Raw genomic sequence first — 16,897 nt, forward strand, 5'->3', positions numbered from 1 at the left:
GAGACCTATTAACAGTTTTTTGTAGTATGAGTTTTATTTCTCTATTGCTAAGTTCAACTTGACCACTAGATTGAGGATGATAGGGTGATGCAATTCTATGGTTAACATCATATTTAGCAAGCATTTTACGAAAAGCACCATGAATAAAGTGTGAATCACCATCAGTCATTAAATATCTAGGGACTCCAAACCTTGGGAAAATAACTTCTTAAAGCATTTTAATGAAAGTGTTATGATCAGCACTACTAGCTGGAATAGCTTTTACCCACTTAATAACATAATCAACAACAACCAAAATATGTGTATACCCGTTAGAGGAAGGAAATGGTCCCATGTAATCAAAACCCCAAACATCAAATGGTTCAACGGCAAGTGAATAATTCATAGGCATTTCTTGACGCTTACCGATATTACCAACTCGTTGACATTCATCACAAGATAAAACAAGCTTACGGGCATCTTTGAAGAGAGTAGGCCAATAAAAAATAGATTGCAATATCTTATGAGTAGTTCTATCTACTGCAGGATGCCCTCCAAAAGCTTGAGAGTGACATTTCCGTAGGATTTGTTCCTGTTCATGCTCACGTACACAACGTCTAATGATACCATCTACTCCTTCTTTATAAAGATGTGGGTCATCCAAAGGTAATGTCTTAAATCATAGAAGAATTTTTTCTTTTTTTGGTATGTGAAACTAGGTGGTATGTATTTAGCAACAATATAATTAGCATAGATCAGCATACTAAGGAGTGTTATGAGAAACATTTATTGCAGCTAGTTGTTCATCGGGAAAGCTATCATCAATAGGTAGTGGGTCATCAAGGATATTCTCTAACCTAGACAAGTTATCAGCTACGGGGTTCTCAGCTCCTTTTCTACCAGTGATATGTAAATCAAATTCTTGTAGCAAAAGAACCCACCTAATGAGTCTAGGTTTAGCATCTTTCTTTTCCATAAGATAATTTATAGCAGAATGATCAGTGTGAATAATTACTCTGGAATCAACAATATAAGATCTGAATTTGTCACAAGCAAACACAACTGCTAAAAATTCAGTAGTAGCATAATTTATTTTGGCACTGTCTAGAGTTTTGCTAGCATAATGAATAACATTCAATTTCTTATCAACTCTTTGTCCTAGAATAGTACCAACAACATAGTCACTAGCATCACACATAATTTCAAAAGGCAAGTTCCAATTAGGTGGTTGAACAATAGGTGCAAAAGTTAAGGCTTTCTTAAGTGTTTCAAAGGCTTCTACACAATCATCATCAAAAACAAATAGAACATCCTTTTGTAAAAGATTTGTAAGAGGCCTAGAAATTTTAGAGAAGTCTTTAATAAATCTCCTATAGAAACCAACATGACCTAGGAAACTATGAATACCTTTAATATCTCTAGGACATGGCATTTTCTCAGTTGCATCAACTTTAGCTTTATCCACCTCAATACCTCATTCAGAAATTTTATGCCCCAAGACAATACCTTCATTAACCATAAAGTGGCACTTCTCCAAATTCAATCCAAGATTAGTTTGCCCACATTTCTGCAAAACTCGATCAAGGTTGATCAAGCAATCATCAAAAGAAGTTCCATAAACAGAAAAATCATCCATGAAAACCTCAAGAATCTTTTCATAAAAAATCAAAGAATATAGCAGTCATATATCTTCGAAAGGTAGCAGGTGCACTGCATAAACCAAAAGGTATACATCTATAAGCATAAGTTCCAAAGGGGCAGGCAAAGGTGGTTTTCTCTTGATTAGGTTGTGAAATAGGTATTTGAGAAAAACCAGAATATTCATCAAGAAAGCAAAAGTGTGTGTGCTTAGAAAATCTTTCCAACATTTGATCAATAAAAGGCAGAGGTTAATGATCTTTTCTAGTAGCTTTATTTAACTTTTGTAAAATCAATCACCATTCTATAGCCAGTAACAATTCTTTGTGGGATAAGTTCATTTTTATCATTAGGAACAACAGTAATACCTCCCTTCTTAGGGACACAATGAACATGACTTACCCATCTACTATCGGCTATGGGATAGATTATACCTGCTTCTAGAAGCTTTAATATTTCAGTTCTTATCACTTCTTTCATTTTAGGATTAAGACGTCGTTGATGATCAACAACAGGTTTAGCATCAGGTTCCATATTAATCTTGTGATGACAAAGAGTGGGACTAATGCCCTTAATATCATCAAGAGTATATCCAATGGCAGCATGCTGCTTCTTCAAAATTTTCAATAATCTTTCTTCTTCATGTTCTGAAAGGTTAGCACTAATAATAACAGGATATATCTTTTCGGGATAATTAATTTGGTGCCCTTAGTTATGTCCCAATCGGCAGGTTTATCCCTAGTTTTCGAAAACACTTGTTCCTGCCCAAACCACTTTGCTCCTCTTATGCTTTTGCCCTTTGACCGTTTGACCATAACTTTGAAAAATTCATAAAAAATCATACTAACTCAGAAAAATTAAAATAAGATATCAAAATGTTCAAAAAAGCATCACCTATATGTGCATGTCATTTGCATTCATGAAAAAGTGTTTTCCAGTCCGCATCTTAGTTTTCGCTCATACGATCTTAGCATGAATAGTAAAATCTAAACAAATTCTAAAAATTCTAAAAAAAAATTGATGGCAAACTTTGACCAATGTTTTGAGTGCTTGCCAAGTTTCATAAGGGAATGGCATTCGTGGAAGTCGTGGCAAAAAAATGAAATTTTGGAGCATTGATTTTTGTTTTTTTGCCACGACTTCCATGAATGTCATTCCCTTATGAAACTTGGCAAGCACTCAAAACATTGGTCAAAGTTTGCCTCCAATTTTTTTTAGAATTTTTTTAGATTTTACTATTAATGCTAAGATCATATGACCTAAAACTGAGATGGGGACTGGACAACAGTTTTTTCATGAATGCAAATGACATGCACATATAGGTGATGCTTTTCTAAACATTTTGATATCTTATTTGAATTTTTCTGAGTTAGTATGAACTTTTTATGAAGTTTTCAAAGTGATGGTCAAACGGTCAAAGGGCAAAAGCATAAGAGGAGCAAAGTGGTTTGGGAAGGAACAAGTGTTTTTGGAAACTAGGGGTATACCTGCCGAGTGTGACCCAACTAGGGGCATAAAATCAATTATCCCATCTTTTTCTCATCAAGATAAGCATATTTCAAAGTGTTAGCCTTTAGGTGGAGGAGGCCCTCCTAGATTTTCAATAGGCAAATTGTGTTTGGGCAGAGGTCTTTGTTCAAAGAATTTTTTATCTATTTCATTCCTTTCATGCATATGCATATCATTTTAGTGGTCTGGCAAATATTGTTCTAGTGGATCAGTAGGGGGCACGACAATAGAAGGAAGACCAATTATTTCATCCTTACTAGGTAATTGTTTCTTATGAGGTTGTCTATTAAACTTGGAAAAATTAAATTCATGAGACTCATCACCAAAGCGAACACTGGCAGTTTCTTTATGACAATCTACAGTAGCATTGATAGTGTTCAAGAAAGGTCTAACAAAGATAATGGGACAAAATTCATCTTATGGGGAACCAAGAACTAGAAAATTAGTAGGGTATTTTATTTTCTCACGCAAGACTTCAACATCTCTAACAATCCCAAGTGGTGTGATTGTGTCTCTATTAGCAAGTTTAATAGTGACATCTATGTCTTCTATTTCAGCGGGTGTTATATCATTCATAATTTCTTGGTGTAAGGTAAAAGGAATAGCACTCACGCTAGCACCTAAATCACATAAACAATGATAACAATGATCTCCTATTTTAACTGAGGCAACAGGCATGCCAACAACAGATCTATGTTTATTTTTCTCATCAGGTTTGGCAATTCTAGCAGCTTCATCACAGAAGTAAATAACATGGCCATCAATATTTTCTACTAGGAGATCTTTAACCATAGCAACACAAGGTTCTACTTTAATTTGTTCAGCAGGTTTAGGTGCTCTAATAGTACTTTTGCGAACCACAATTTAAACCTTAACATGTTCCTTTATCCTAATAGGGAAATGTGGTTTTTCAATATAAGCAGTAGGTACAACTGGGTCAACATTGTAAATAATAGTTTCATCTTTAACTATGACCAGATCTTTAATTTCTTCTTTAATAGGTCGGTGATATTTAAACCACTTCTCCTTAGGGAGATCAACAGGAGTAGCAAATGATTCACAGAAAGAGGCTACTATCTCAGAGTCAAGGCCATACTTAGTGTTAAACTTTTGAAAAGCATCGGTATTCATAAAAGATTTAACACATTCAAACTTAAGCTTAATACCTGACTCTTTACCTTCTTGAGTTCCCAATCTTCAGAGTTGCGTTTAATTCTTTCTAAAAGATCCCACCTGAATTCAATAGTCTTCTTCATAAAAGAATCAGTACAAGAAGTATCGAACATGGATCGATCATCATGAGAAAGCTGAGCATAAAAATTCTGAATAATAATTTCTCTAGAGAGCTCATGATTGGGGCATGAATATAGCATTGACTTATGACTCCCCCAAGCAAGCGCAATACTTTTTCCTTCACGAGGACAAAAAATATATATATTATATATATAATTCCGATCACGATGAACTAGATGCATAGGACATTTTTTTGGTGAAATTCCAATTTCAAACAATTCCAGTTCCAAGATCGAATATCACCGCATAGCCTATACCATGTCAATGTTTTTCCCTTCAAAGATAAAGGCAAAAGCTTCTTATTAGCTTCATCTCCGGATAAACTTGCAAGCTTAAATAATCCACAAATTTCATCCACATATATCAAGTGCATATCAGGATGTTCAGTTCCAGCTCCTACATATGGATTAGCTAGCAGTTGTTCTATCATACCCGAAGGAATTTTATAACCAATATTTTCAGTAGGGGCAGTAGGTTGAGGGGCAACTAATTGTGGTTCCGGTCGAGGTGAAGATACCCCAAACAAACCCCGCAAAGGATTGTTTTCCATAGTAACAAGTGACAATAAATTTCAATACGTAGTAATATTTTTTCCTTAACAATTTCCACTTACCAAGAGCGCTTCACTCCTCGACAACGGCGCCAAAAAAGAGCCTTGATGACCCACAAGTATAGGGGATCAATCGTAGTCCTTTTGATAAGTAAGAGTGTCGAACCCAACGAGGAGCAGAACAAAATGACAAGTGGTTTTCAGCAAGGTAATTTCAGCAGGCATTGAAATAGTCGGTAACAGGTAGTTTGATAGCAAGATAAATTGTAATGAGCAAGTAACAATAACGGTAAATAAAGTGCAGAAATGTAGCCCAATCCTTTTGTGGCAAAGGATAGTCCAAAACAGTCTCTAATAATAAGCAAAGCGTTCTTGAGGGTACACGGGAACTTCACCATATCACTTTCATCATGTTGGCTTGATTTGTGTTCGCTACTTTGATAATTTGATATGTGGGTGGATCGGTCCTTAGGTGTTGTTCTTACTTGAACAAACCTCCTACTTATAATGAACCCCCTCGCAAGCATCCGCAACTATGAGAAAAGTATTAAGATAAAATCTAACCATAGCATTAAACTTTTAGATCCAAATCGGTCCCTTACGAAGTAGCGCATAAACTAGGGTTTAAGCTTCTGTCACTCTAGCAACTCATCATCTAATAACTACTCCACAATGCATCCCTTTAGGCCCAAATATGGTGAAATGTCATGTAGTCGACGTTCACATGACACCACTAAGGGAATCACAACATGCATATCATCAAAATATTGAATACATATCAAGTTCACATGATTACTTGCAACATGACTTCTCCCGTGACCTCAAGAACAAAAGTAACTACTCACAAATGATAATCATGCTCAAGTTCAGAGGGGTATTAAATAGAATAATAGATCTAAACATATAATCTTTCAACAAACAAACCATATAGTAATCAACTACAAGATGTAATCAACACTACTAGTCACCCACAAGTATCAATCTAAGGTTCCGGTACAAAGATTGAACACAAGAGATGAACTAGGGTTTGAGAGGAGATGGTGATGTTGAAGATGTTGATGGAGATTGCTCTCCTAAAGATGGGAGAGTTGTTGGTGATGATGATGGCGATGATTTCCCCCTCCGGGAGGGAAGTTCCCCCAGCGGAATCACTCCGCCGGAGGGCAAAAGTGCTCCTGCCCAAATTCCGCCTCGAGACAGCGGTGCTTCGTCCCAAAAGTCCTCCTATCATTTTTCTAGGTCAAAATGACCTTTATACCAGAAGATGGGCACTAGAGGTGGGCCGAGGAAGGCACAACCCACCAGGGCACGCCGGGGGGGGGGGGGGGGCGACGCACCCAGGTGGGTTATGCCCACCTGGTAGGTCTCCTCCGGTAGTTATTTGCTCCAGCATTTTTCATATATTGCAAAACAATTCTCCATAAATTTTCAGCTCATTTGGAGATGTGCAGAATAGGTAACTCTGACGTAGCTTTTTCAGGTCCAGAATTCCAGCTGCCGGCATTCTCCCTCTTTGTGCAAACCTTGCATATTATGAGAGAAAACGCATTAGAAATACTCCAAAAAGCATTATTATGCATAAAAACATTATTAATAACAGTAGGAAAACATGATGCAAAATGAACGTATCACATCTGCACATTGTGCATCTTCGATAACCGCTTGCATTACCACGATTCATTCTCATGTTCGTCCTCATCTGACGAGGATGAATCCATGGACTCAGCGTAGAAGTACTTCGCGGCCAAACACATCATGTTTACTTCAAAGTAAACAACAAAAACGTCAATAAATTTGGCTATGGATTTGGCCGATCACTTGTCGGGCGTGGTGTCTGTCATGGACAACAATGTGCAGAGCTGGAGGGCACCTGGGCAGCGGTCGGATCAAGGTTGGAAGGGAGGCGTAGGCAAGTTGGTTGGCTCCCGGGTGGTGCGGCGAAGGTCCGGCAACGCCTGAGTGGCAGAGTGGGTAGTACAGCGGAGGTCTTGAAGTATGCCGATACACAACAGGGGCGGAGGGACGGAATGAGAAAAGCAGGGGGCATGTGTGATTTTTGTGTGGGCCGGAGGTGTCGGAGTCTGACGTGGCGGCTGTCCGCAAACCTCCCACATGTTTGGTTTCAGTTTGCACGAATTTGGACGTGCAGGCTGGTACGCGGACATTCGATGGATGACATTGAAGGGCACAAAGTGTTTGAACAACGTGGTTCGAACGTTTATGGGCGGTTTGATACACATTGTTAGAGATGCCCTGAAATCCTCCCAGATCTGGTTCATATGATGGATGGTGGTGTTGATGTACGTGGTAGCCGGGTTGTGATGTTTCTCGGTGTCTGCTCATCTCCTTGGTGTTGTGCGGCTCGATCGGCAGGTTCTCTGGTCCAAGGTAGTCAGAGTCGGGATTCGGAGTCGGATCGGTTTTCCTCAGACAGAATCGAGTTGTAAGATCGAGTCGTGGAATCGAGGATTCTACTTGATTTACTCAAATAAGATATTTCGTATGCACACAAGATATTTATATGGGTTCTAGAGAGTTTTGACACGAAATATGGAGCAAAGAACGTACACATCAATGCTAGTTGTATTCCACTTCTTTTTATGGCTAACCTACCATCTAGCTTGCATGTATGGAACATATATCAGAGGGAAATATGTAGAACATTTAAACCTTCAATGCATGAAATATACTTATGTTCTTTTTAGAGTGCGGGAATAGTCGATCACTTGTCTATCTGACCTACAGTGCTAAACCTTGAAGGGTCTTGATCTCCTTCTCCGATCAATTTTGAAGCATCCTCCTTTTCACGCCAATTCCATATGTCGACCAGCCTGATCCTCAATTTTGATCTTGGGTTTCTGAGAGCTAGATCAAAGGTGTCTACGGCTGAGCGTTTGGACTTGGGAGGGGAATAAAGGTCCATGAGGTATATGAAAAGGGGTTTGGATGATGGCATACTATTTTGCTACAACTAAACAAACGGCTTAGGTAAGTTAGTAGAATCGGATATAGTCCATAGCATAGTCGGGATTGTATAATTTTATACAGGATTCTATGATTTGGATCGTGACCCAACATGGATTCTACCTGATCCGGATTCATAGTGGGATTTGGATCGACATGCTTCTGTAGGGTCGTGAAGTCGTAGGATTCTAGCAGTTGAATCGGGATTCTGACTACCTTGCTCTGGTCCAGTGTCGTTGATCTGCTTCTATCATGGGCTTGTCCTCTGTCGGTAGCAGTTGGCTTCTTTCCCCGGGCTTGGTTAGGTGGAGAGGCGTAGTGCTCTAGGCGAAAGCCTTGGTTTGATAGGGGTCGAAGGATAACGACAATGATGCTTCTTGGAGCTGTCATCGATGAGTTCCTTCTCTTCACTAGACCGTGGCTTGTTGGTTCTAGGGTTATCGTGAAGGTTGTTGGCATGACCGGACTTTTCCCGATGCTTGGCGGGGCTGGTGTGGGTGGCTTTGGAAGAAAGCCTTGATTCGGTGGGGTCTTAGGATACCGGTGACGATGCTTCTTGAAGGCGTCCGAGCTCGCCCACACATCTTCACGTTTGACACCCCAGCTAATACGTAATTGCTCACGGCGGTGCACTATGATTTGCCCGGCACGAGCACGTGCGTTACTGTTGGGAACTGTCCCCCGTCCAAATATCTCCATCTAGCGTGTTACACATTGTCCTCGATTGCTAGCTGTGCCCACACACGTCTTCTTCTCCACGGGACCATGGCGATGGCAGCCTCACCAGTCACCAATCATGCAAGTACGAGCGAAGAAAGATTACCAAAACGTCGCGTTCGGCCGATCTCGTCATTGCTACTACTACATCCATACATGCCCCATCGTAGTGTCTGGCCATCTGCGACCTGCGGGTCGCTCACACTGCCGGCTGGAAAATCCGAGAGAAGATAAGGAGGGTCCAGCGAGCGAGCAGCTAGGAGTAGTAGCAGAGGCAATGCCACTGCGGTGTTTGGCTATCTGGGACCTGCTAGTCGCTGCATGACACGGACGTTGTCTTTGTCACTATAGTCACACAAACACCGGCAGAAAAATCGATAAAGGCAGAGGCCACCGAGCTAGCCACCCAGCGCAGCAGAGAGAATGTCCGGCAAGGAGCTCCGGGCGCGCGTGGGGGCGATGCCGTGGGCGGTGCGGCTCCAGCTGCGCGCGCTCGAGGCCGCCGTCGACGCCACCCAGCGCCGGGACGGCACCGTCAACCGCTTCCTCTTTTCGCTGCTCGTGGACCGCCAGGCGCCCGCCAACCCCGCGCGCGCGGACGCCGGAGGGGTCCGCTCAGTGGACGTCACCGTCGACGCGTCCACCGGCGTGCGGGCCCGCGTCTACTTCGCGGCGGGGGCGGACGCGGACGCGTCGCCGCGCCCCGTGATCGTCTACTTCCACGGCGGCGGCTTCACGGTGTTCTCCGCGGCCACCCGCCCCTACGACGCGCTATGCCGCACCATGTGCCGTGAAACGGGCGCCGTCGTCGTGTCCGTGACCTACCGCCTCGCGCCCGAGCACCGCTACCCCGCGGCCTACGACGACGGGGAGGTCACCCTCCGGTACCTCGCCACCACCAGCCTGCCAGCCGAAGTCCCCGTCCGCGTCGACCTCTCCCGCTGCTTCCTCGCCGGCGACAGCGCCGGCGCCAACATTGCGCACCACGTGGCGCAGCGCTGGACGGCGGCACCGGCGACAACGCCTCCAGCCATCCACCTCGCCGGCCTCCTGCTCCTGTCCGCCTACTTCGGCGGAGAGGACCGGACCGAATCGGAGCAAGCACTGGAGGGCGTGGCCCCGATCGTCAACCTCCGCCGGTCCGACTTCTGGTGGAAGGCGTTCTTGCCGGAGGGTGCCGACCGGAACCACCCGGCCGCGCACGTGACGGGCGAGGCCGGCCCGGATCCGGAGCTGCCGGAGGCTTTCCCGCCGGCGATGGTGGTCGTCGGCGGGCTCGACCCGCTCCAGGACTGGGGGAGGCGGTACGCCGCCATGCTGCGCCGGAAGGGCAAGGAGGTGCGCGTGGTGGAGTTCACGGAGGCTGTACACGCCTTCTACTTCTTTCCGGCGCTGCCCGAGACCGGCAACCTCGTCGCGGAGATCAGGGCGTTCGTGGAGAGCGTGGCGCCGAATCAAACCACGTAGAGAAGTAGAGACGATGATTACGACCACTCGTCGACTCGTTGTGTTTCTGCTAATGTATCTTGTTGGATGCTATAGCCCATTTCACTGTCAAAGTCGCTGCGAGCAGCCGCGTCCATCTAAATTATTACTATGTGTTGTATAAGTTCGAGTTGCCATATCGATATTTTCGTTGTGCAACATGTGTCATGGGTGATTGGGACATGACAGTGATGGCACCCCCAAAGTTAAATGTTAGAGAATAGTTCATATCTCAATTTGAGAGAAGTTCATTTTACAACCTCAACTACCACATAAGCCTAAAACACAACTCTAAACTATGAGACCGCCTAATTTACAACCTCAACTTTAAAAACCGGACAAAAAAACAAATCTAGAGTGGTTTTTGACTGCTTTTGACGAGTCAACAACTTAGTCAGCACCAAGTCATAGGCCATGTCACCATCTCCTGAATTGAAATTTGCTTCCACTTTTTTATCGAGTGAGCAAAACTTCTTGAATCTTTCACAGATTGAATCTAAGGGCTGTGTGGATTTTTGAGAATTTTATCAAAAAATTTCTGGATTTTTTTTGGCCAAAATGCCTCTGAAGTTGAATTTTTGCTCTATTTTTTTTCTACTTGGCAAAACTTGTTGAGACTTTACCAGATTGAATATAATGGTTGTGTGGGTTTCTGAAATTATTTCATTTTTCTAGTAATTTTTTGTTTTGGTGACAATTTGACCCAAAAATGGCTTCGAATTTGAATTTTGGCTCTAATGTTTTTTCTACTTGGCAGAACATGTTGAAAGTTTCCCAGATTTAATATAAGGGCAATGCTACGCGTCGGCCAGAGATCCGCCGCCTCGGCTGCCGTTAGATTTATTGCTATCGAACAACCTATCCCGCCTTCATCATCGCAACAAAGGCAATGTTACAGAACGTTTTGCAACTGGGCTAATATTTCAGAAATATTTGCAATAGAGGTTGTGTTGTAGAAAAAAAGACGTCTTCACTTTTTGCAACATAGATAATGTTGTAGGAGGCCTTTTGCAAAAAGGATGATGTTGCAGATTTCTTTTTGTTTTTTTTTTGCAATGAACGATGATGTCGCAACAACACCGTCGTTGTTGCCGTCGTTTGTTTGCAACTCCGTTGTTGTTGTTGCATAAACTCAACTGTGCATGGACGCTCGTTGACTCATCGTTGTCGTCCGGGTCACTCGCGGACGCCGGGCGGAGACGATGCACGCAATGGCAGCGAAAATTTGGTGATAGAGGTCGGCCATGGTGGTTGTTGTTTCTGGATCCGTACCTAGTTGAGTCGAGGAGGCCATCGCCAACGGAGACCTGGTCGTCGTCACCACCGCAGGGGGTCTGCGCCTGGTCAACATGGTAGGCCCACGATGACAATGCTCATGGGTCCAGCCGTCGTCGCCCTCCCCAATCCTAACCACTGTAGGATCTAGCTCATCGGCCGATTTGCAACAAAGGCCTAGTCGTGGTCTTGCATTCTGGAACATGCATGGGTGGAGTTGCAAGAATTTACAGTGAGGGAAGGTTGGCTTCCGATCGTCCGATGAAAAACAAATCTGATGGACAGGGAGGCGGCGGATGCTCACCTTAAATCGACTGGCTGAAGGCAAGCGTTTCCCTTTAAAACATGGGTTGACTGGAATTTTGAGAATTTTTTTGGAAACTTTGGTTTTCGGCAAATTTTGACCCAAAATGGCTCTTAATTTGAATTTTCGCTCTAATTGTTTTTCAACTTGGCAATACTTGTTGAAACTTTCCCAGATTGAATACAAGGGTTGTTCGGTTTTTGAGAATTTTTTGAAAAAAATTCTGGGCACTTTCTTTTTCTGCTAGAATATTTATGTAGCATTTGGCTAGCATTAGGCCATCATGTGCACTTCATATGTTGAAAAGAAGAAAATATGTGAAAATCATAAGTTACTTTACGTAGGTCTAGATTTACTCGGCTAATGGAGTATAGTTTTGGGTCTATCTAGAACACATCTATATGTGACATAGTTATGTCGCATCTAAGCCCATGTCCACTCTATTCGTGGTCTATTTTTTTCTGTCTTAGTTTTTTTGTTTTCTTATTGCTGCATTATATATTTGTGGAAGCTTAAATGTGACATCCATAAAAAACATCTAGCCAAATAACAATGAAATGTGTATTAGACAAACTGTATAGTTTTTGTACTCTAGTCATGTGTTCTTCCTTCTCTAGTCCTCATTTTTCATATAAATTGGAGTAGTTTGGATTGCTTACCACATATTCCACGTTGTCCCCCCGCAAAAAAAAATGTTTTCCACGTACTCCCTCCGTTCCGGAATATTAGTCTTTCTAGGCATTAGAAATGGACACAACATACGGATGTATGTAGACTTATTTTAGAGTATACATTCACTCATTTTGCCCCGTATGTAGTCACTTGTTGAAATCTCTAGAAAGACAAATATTTAGAAACGGAGGGAGTAGTTCTCTAGTTCTCTTTCATTTTGTTTCTCTCTCTTCCAATCTTCCGGTTCCATGCTGGCATTGTTGAACACGCTTCGTTGCCTCGGCGGAGCAGGTCAGCTTCCCAACCCGAAGTTCATGGTTGCTAATGCTGAGCACGTGCAAGATAAAATATTTCCGGTTTGTTTCCATCATGAGTGGACCTTTCACTTTCCACCTCTCCTTCAAATTCGTGATCTCCTATTCTCCAGCGACGCCCCCCTCCCCCCTCCCCCTTCGACTTGCATCAGTCAACCAGCTTTCTCGCCTTTGCGAGCTAGGACGTCTTAGCTTGGTGCCGCTGGCAGCGCCGTCCCTGTTTTCCGGCGAGGTCCTAACTCGGCCTTGTCATGATCGACACTCCTCACGGGCACGTGTCACGTCGCCCTAGTCTTGGGCCTCAATGGAATCAACTGAGACGCGTGAACTTCTCAGGTACCTATTAAACTCGTTAAGAGGCGTTAGAATGGTGGCCAACCAGCTACATCATGTGGCGTATGTTTGTTGGCCACGGTGAAAAAGTTTTTTTAAATGCTAGGAAGACTTTTTTTCGAGAGAAGTTTCTCTAATCTTTTTTTTATTCCTTTTAAGATGGTGTTGGTGTCCACGTGATGTGAGAATATATTTTTAAGATTTTAACATGATGATGAGGTGCGCATAGATTTCTCTCAAGCGGCCTGCAATTACGGGGCCCAACCACTGGAGCTTAACAAACGTGTAACTTTATAAAAAAGATTTTGTTGCATGCACGGCGATCAACTCAAACTCGCTTGTGGCGAAGGACAAGTAAAGTCTGTTTTAAACCCTGACTTCATATGTCCAGTCAGAATCAAATCTTAACCTTTTAATCCCTGAAATTGATACCTTGTGCTCACGGATCCCGATCAATCCAAACCCTGGATTCACTTAGATCGGTTTGGTGCGTCAGAAAATTGGCAATCCCGGTCGGGATCTCTTTCTACACTCACTGATTACACATGTCTACATGTCATATTTATTTTCTCTCCTTGAATCTCCCCAAGAACTGCGCCATCACTGGTACGGGTTGGTGACAGCCGCGGCCATACTGGCCCTGTGCCATGAACCTCCCGGGTCGGACCTCGCCGTCTCTGGCCACGCAGCTGGGTCCCAGCCCATGGCCTATGTGTGAAGTGGCACGCCTGAACCATGGACATGCATTTGCACGTACACATGTGGTCAATTACGGGGTGATAATCGAGCATGTACGTAGCACTTGAGTAAAGCTTTGATGCTGAGGCATGTGAGGCTGTGACGCCGTCCTCTCGGTTCCGACATGACCGCGGAAGGTGACCAGCTGGTCGACAAGGTCGGGCAGCCGCCTGGCGGCGGCTCCCCGCTTGCGCCTCGTGGTCCGACAGCAGCCAGCGTCAGACCCTGGATAGCTTCGCCGTCAGCCGACGAATCATCCGGCAGAGCTCAGCCGAGTATTACAAAGTGAAGGCGCTCGCCGTGAGCGCCATCGCGTGGGTGCACTATTGCGGGCTAGGGGTTCGTTTGACTGCCTTGTTAACTGCTGAAAGAGCGTGGCACTGACTTCGGGCGGTAGCCACGGTTGTAAGGATGCCGACCACGCCGTCCAACTTGCCCTTGACACGTGAAAACCTCGCCACGGCCTCGTCCAAGTCGCCGCCATGGCATCGACCCGTAGACGCGGCGAAGCCAGGCTATAACTGTGTAGTTGCTTGACTACAGAGGTTTTTCCTACGACATCGACCCCAGGTCTGCATATCACGTCGTTGAACCAGGCAACCAGCAATATTTAACGAGTTTTGCTACATCCACGTTATCTTACGTGAGTTTACGTGCTGAATATGAGGTGGCAACGTTTGATTGGACTTAATGAGACGCGGGGCCTACCCTGAAAATCAGGGGGAATGTTTAGTACGTGGGGAATATATCTGGCCATGGGCCGGGCCGGGTCGGGCTTGGGCCGGGCCTAAAAAAGCCCATGGCAGAAAATTGAGGCTCAGGCCCTCCCAGGCCCTACCATCGGGCCTACTTTTCAAGCCCAAGCCCGGCCCATCTGGTAAAAAGCCCTTAGGGCTTAGGGCCGTGGGCCGGGCCTCTTCCTTAAAATGCCAATATGCCAAGCCCAAGCCCGTCCAGACCCTGCTGCTGGGCTCAAAACTTAGGCCCAAGCCCGGCCCACAAGCAAGCCCATCGGCATAGGCCCTGGATTTTAGGGCCGGGCCTGGGTGGGCCGACAGGGCCGGGCCTGATGGCCAGGACTAGTGGGGAAGGAAGGCTTCGTAACTTCAAGTAATAGTTTACGTAGGTTTAGTATTTTCGATATTTAACTACACAGGCACATCTATTCTCTTATTTTTCTGCTTGTGTAACAATTAGTTGGGCCACTACTGGGCCATATCGCAAGAAGAAATTCAAAATCCCTTAACTGATCGCACTAGTTGATCCCCAAATTACGTGATCTGGTTGGCTCCTTCACGCATGCCTCTTCAATGACCGTCGACGGCCGCCGCAGCGCATCGCCTTCAGACTTGTTGTCCCGGACTCCCGGCATCGGTGATCTTTGGCTGGACTCTGGACGTGAGACGTGAGGAACGATCACATTGAGCCGTCCGGCGAGCCGCGAGCGGCGCACCTGCGGCTGCACACAAATTGTCCGTCTGAAACTCTGAATCCATCGATCTGCACTCTGTATCTGATCCAACACAACTGCACAAGGCAATCCCTCCACTTTTCTACTTCTACTTGTTTGTTTTATGTGCAAAAACAGCAATACAGTTCATTATTTTCCAGTTTTTCTCTCACTAGCAATATTAAGATTTAGGATGTAGGAGATTATTTTTATTAAGAATAAGAATTGCATATTTCCCTTTTCTTAGCAATAGATTTAATTTGTCAGGTCATTCGTTTGATAAATGGATAAATTTGTGAAGAAGTGACAATCCAACTCAAATGTTGCAAATACCACACAGCAATCACCTGCGAATGAGGAAGAACAGACTCCTATTGATGCTCGAGCCGCTTTGGAAAGTGTGTTAACTAATAGCAATGCAAGGCTGCGCCCAGCTAAAGAAAACGAGGAAGTTGATACTCCTTCCGTTTCTTTTTAGTCTGCATATAAAAATTGGTCAAAGTCAAACTTAGTAAAGTTTGACCAACTTTATAGAAAAAAATATCAACATCTACGATACTAAAGCGATATGGTATGAAAAATAATTTCATGATGCATCTAACATTATTGATTTCATATTATGAACCTTGATATTCTTTTCTATAAACTTAGTCAAAGTTAATAAAGTTTGACTTTGACCAAATCTTATATGCAGACTAAAAAGAAACGGAGGGAGTACATCTAATCTTCCGTCGGATCCTGCAAATCGCATACCAATTTTTCAGTACAGTGCCAAAGTACGTGATTGTGTGCGAAGATCTTAGTGTCCAACTTGATAACTTCCTTAAAAATGTTCGTGATGATTCAAGACTCTCCCATTTGAAAGAGGTTAGTGATCTTTGCAGAAAACTCGTTGAGACAAAGAAGTACAATACCTTTCCTCTAGTATTCCTTTTGGTAAAGCTAGCATTAATCTTGCCGGTGGCGACGGCAACAGTTGAGAGAGCATTTTTCGCGATGAAATATATCAAGTCTGATTTGCGCAATAGAATAGGTGATAATTTCTTGTACCATTGTCTCATAACTTATGTTAAAACCGATGTATTCCAGTCTATTAGTACTGATGCTATTGTGCATACATATCAATGTTTGTATCGTCGCAAAGTACTACTGCCATAGATATGTTGGTTTGTAATAAAGTACGATGTCTTTATTCCTGTTTATGATCTATTTTTTTTTAATTAGTGAAAGTGAAGCTTGACATCACATGGATTTGATCCTGGCACCGCCACTGAGACGCCCCTGGCAGCAGCCTGCGCCTGCGATCCAGCCTCTCCACGCGCATGCTCCATGGACCTGCGTTGTGCGGACTGCGGAGGTTGAAGAAGTACCAGCGCCGTGTAGCGTCCGCCCCTGCCCCCGTGCTTGACATGGCTGCTACGCTTTGCCTAGCCGCCGCAACACGACCAGGAGCCACGCCCACCACGGCAAGAGTATACTATGATCCCGGGCGGGATCGATCTTTTCCAGCTGCACCAAACAGGTCCAGGGTCAAGATTGGTCGGGATAAGTGAGTACAGAGTGTGGATTTCAGGGATCGAGAGGTTAGGGTTCAATTCTGACCAGCTGTACGAAATCAAGGTTTAAAATTTGGACTTTACTCGCGAAGGACCTACAAACAATACCGAAACTGATAT

The 16,897-nt window shown here is 44.1% G+C and overlaps 1 protein-coding gene across 1 annotated transcript; it reads left to right on the forward strand.

The window, feature by feature from the left end:
* Window positions 1-8,849: 8,849 nt before the first annotated feature.
* Window positions 8,850-10,259, forward strand: LOC123043998 (probable carboxylesterase 18). The gene has a single exon (XM_044466612.1). The coding sequence runs from the start codon at window positions 9,074-9,076 to the stop codon at window positions 10,115-10,117; it is 1,044 nt and encodes a 347-aa protein (XP_044322547.1). The 5' UTR covers window positions 8,850-9,073; the 3' UTR covers window positions 10,118-10,259.
* The last annotated feature ends 6,638 nt before the right edge of the window (window positions 10,260-16,897 follow it).

This window comes from Triticum aestivum, chromosome 2B (assembly GCF_018294505.1).
Source record: "Triticum aestivum cultivar Chinese Spring chromosome 2B, IWGSC CS RefSeq v2.1, whole genome shotgun sequence".
In the NCBI taxonomy this organism is placed as follows: domain Eukaryota; kingdom Viridiplantae; phylum Streptophyta; class Magnoliopsida; order Poales; family Poaceae; genus Triticum; species Triticum aestivum.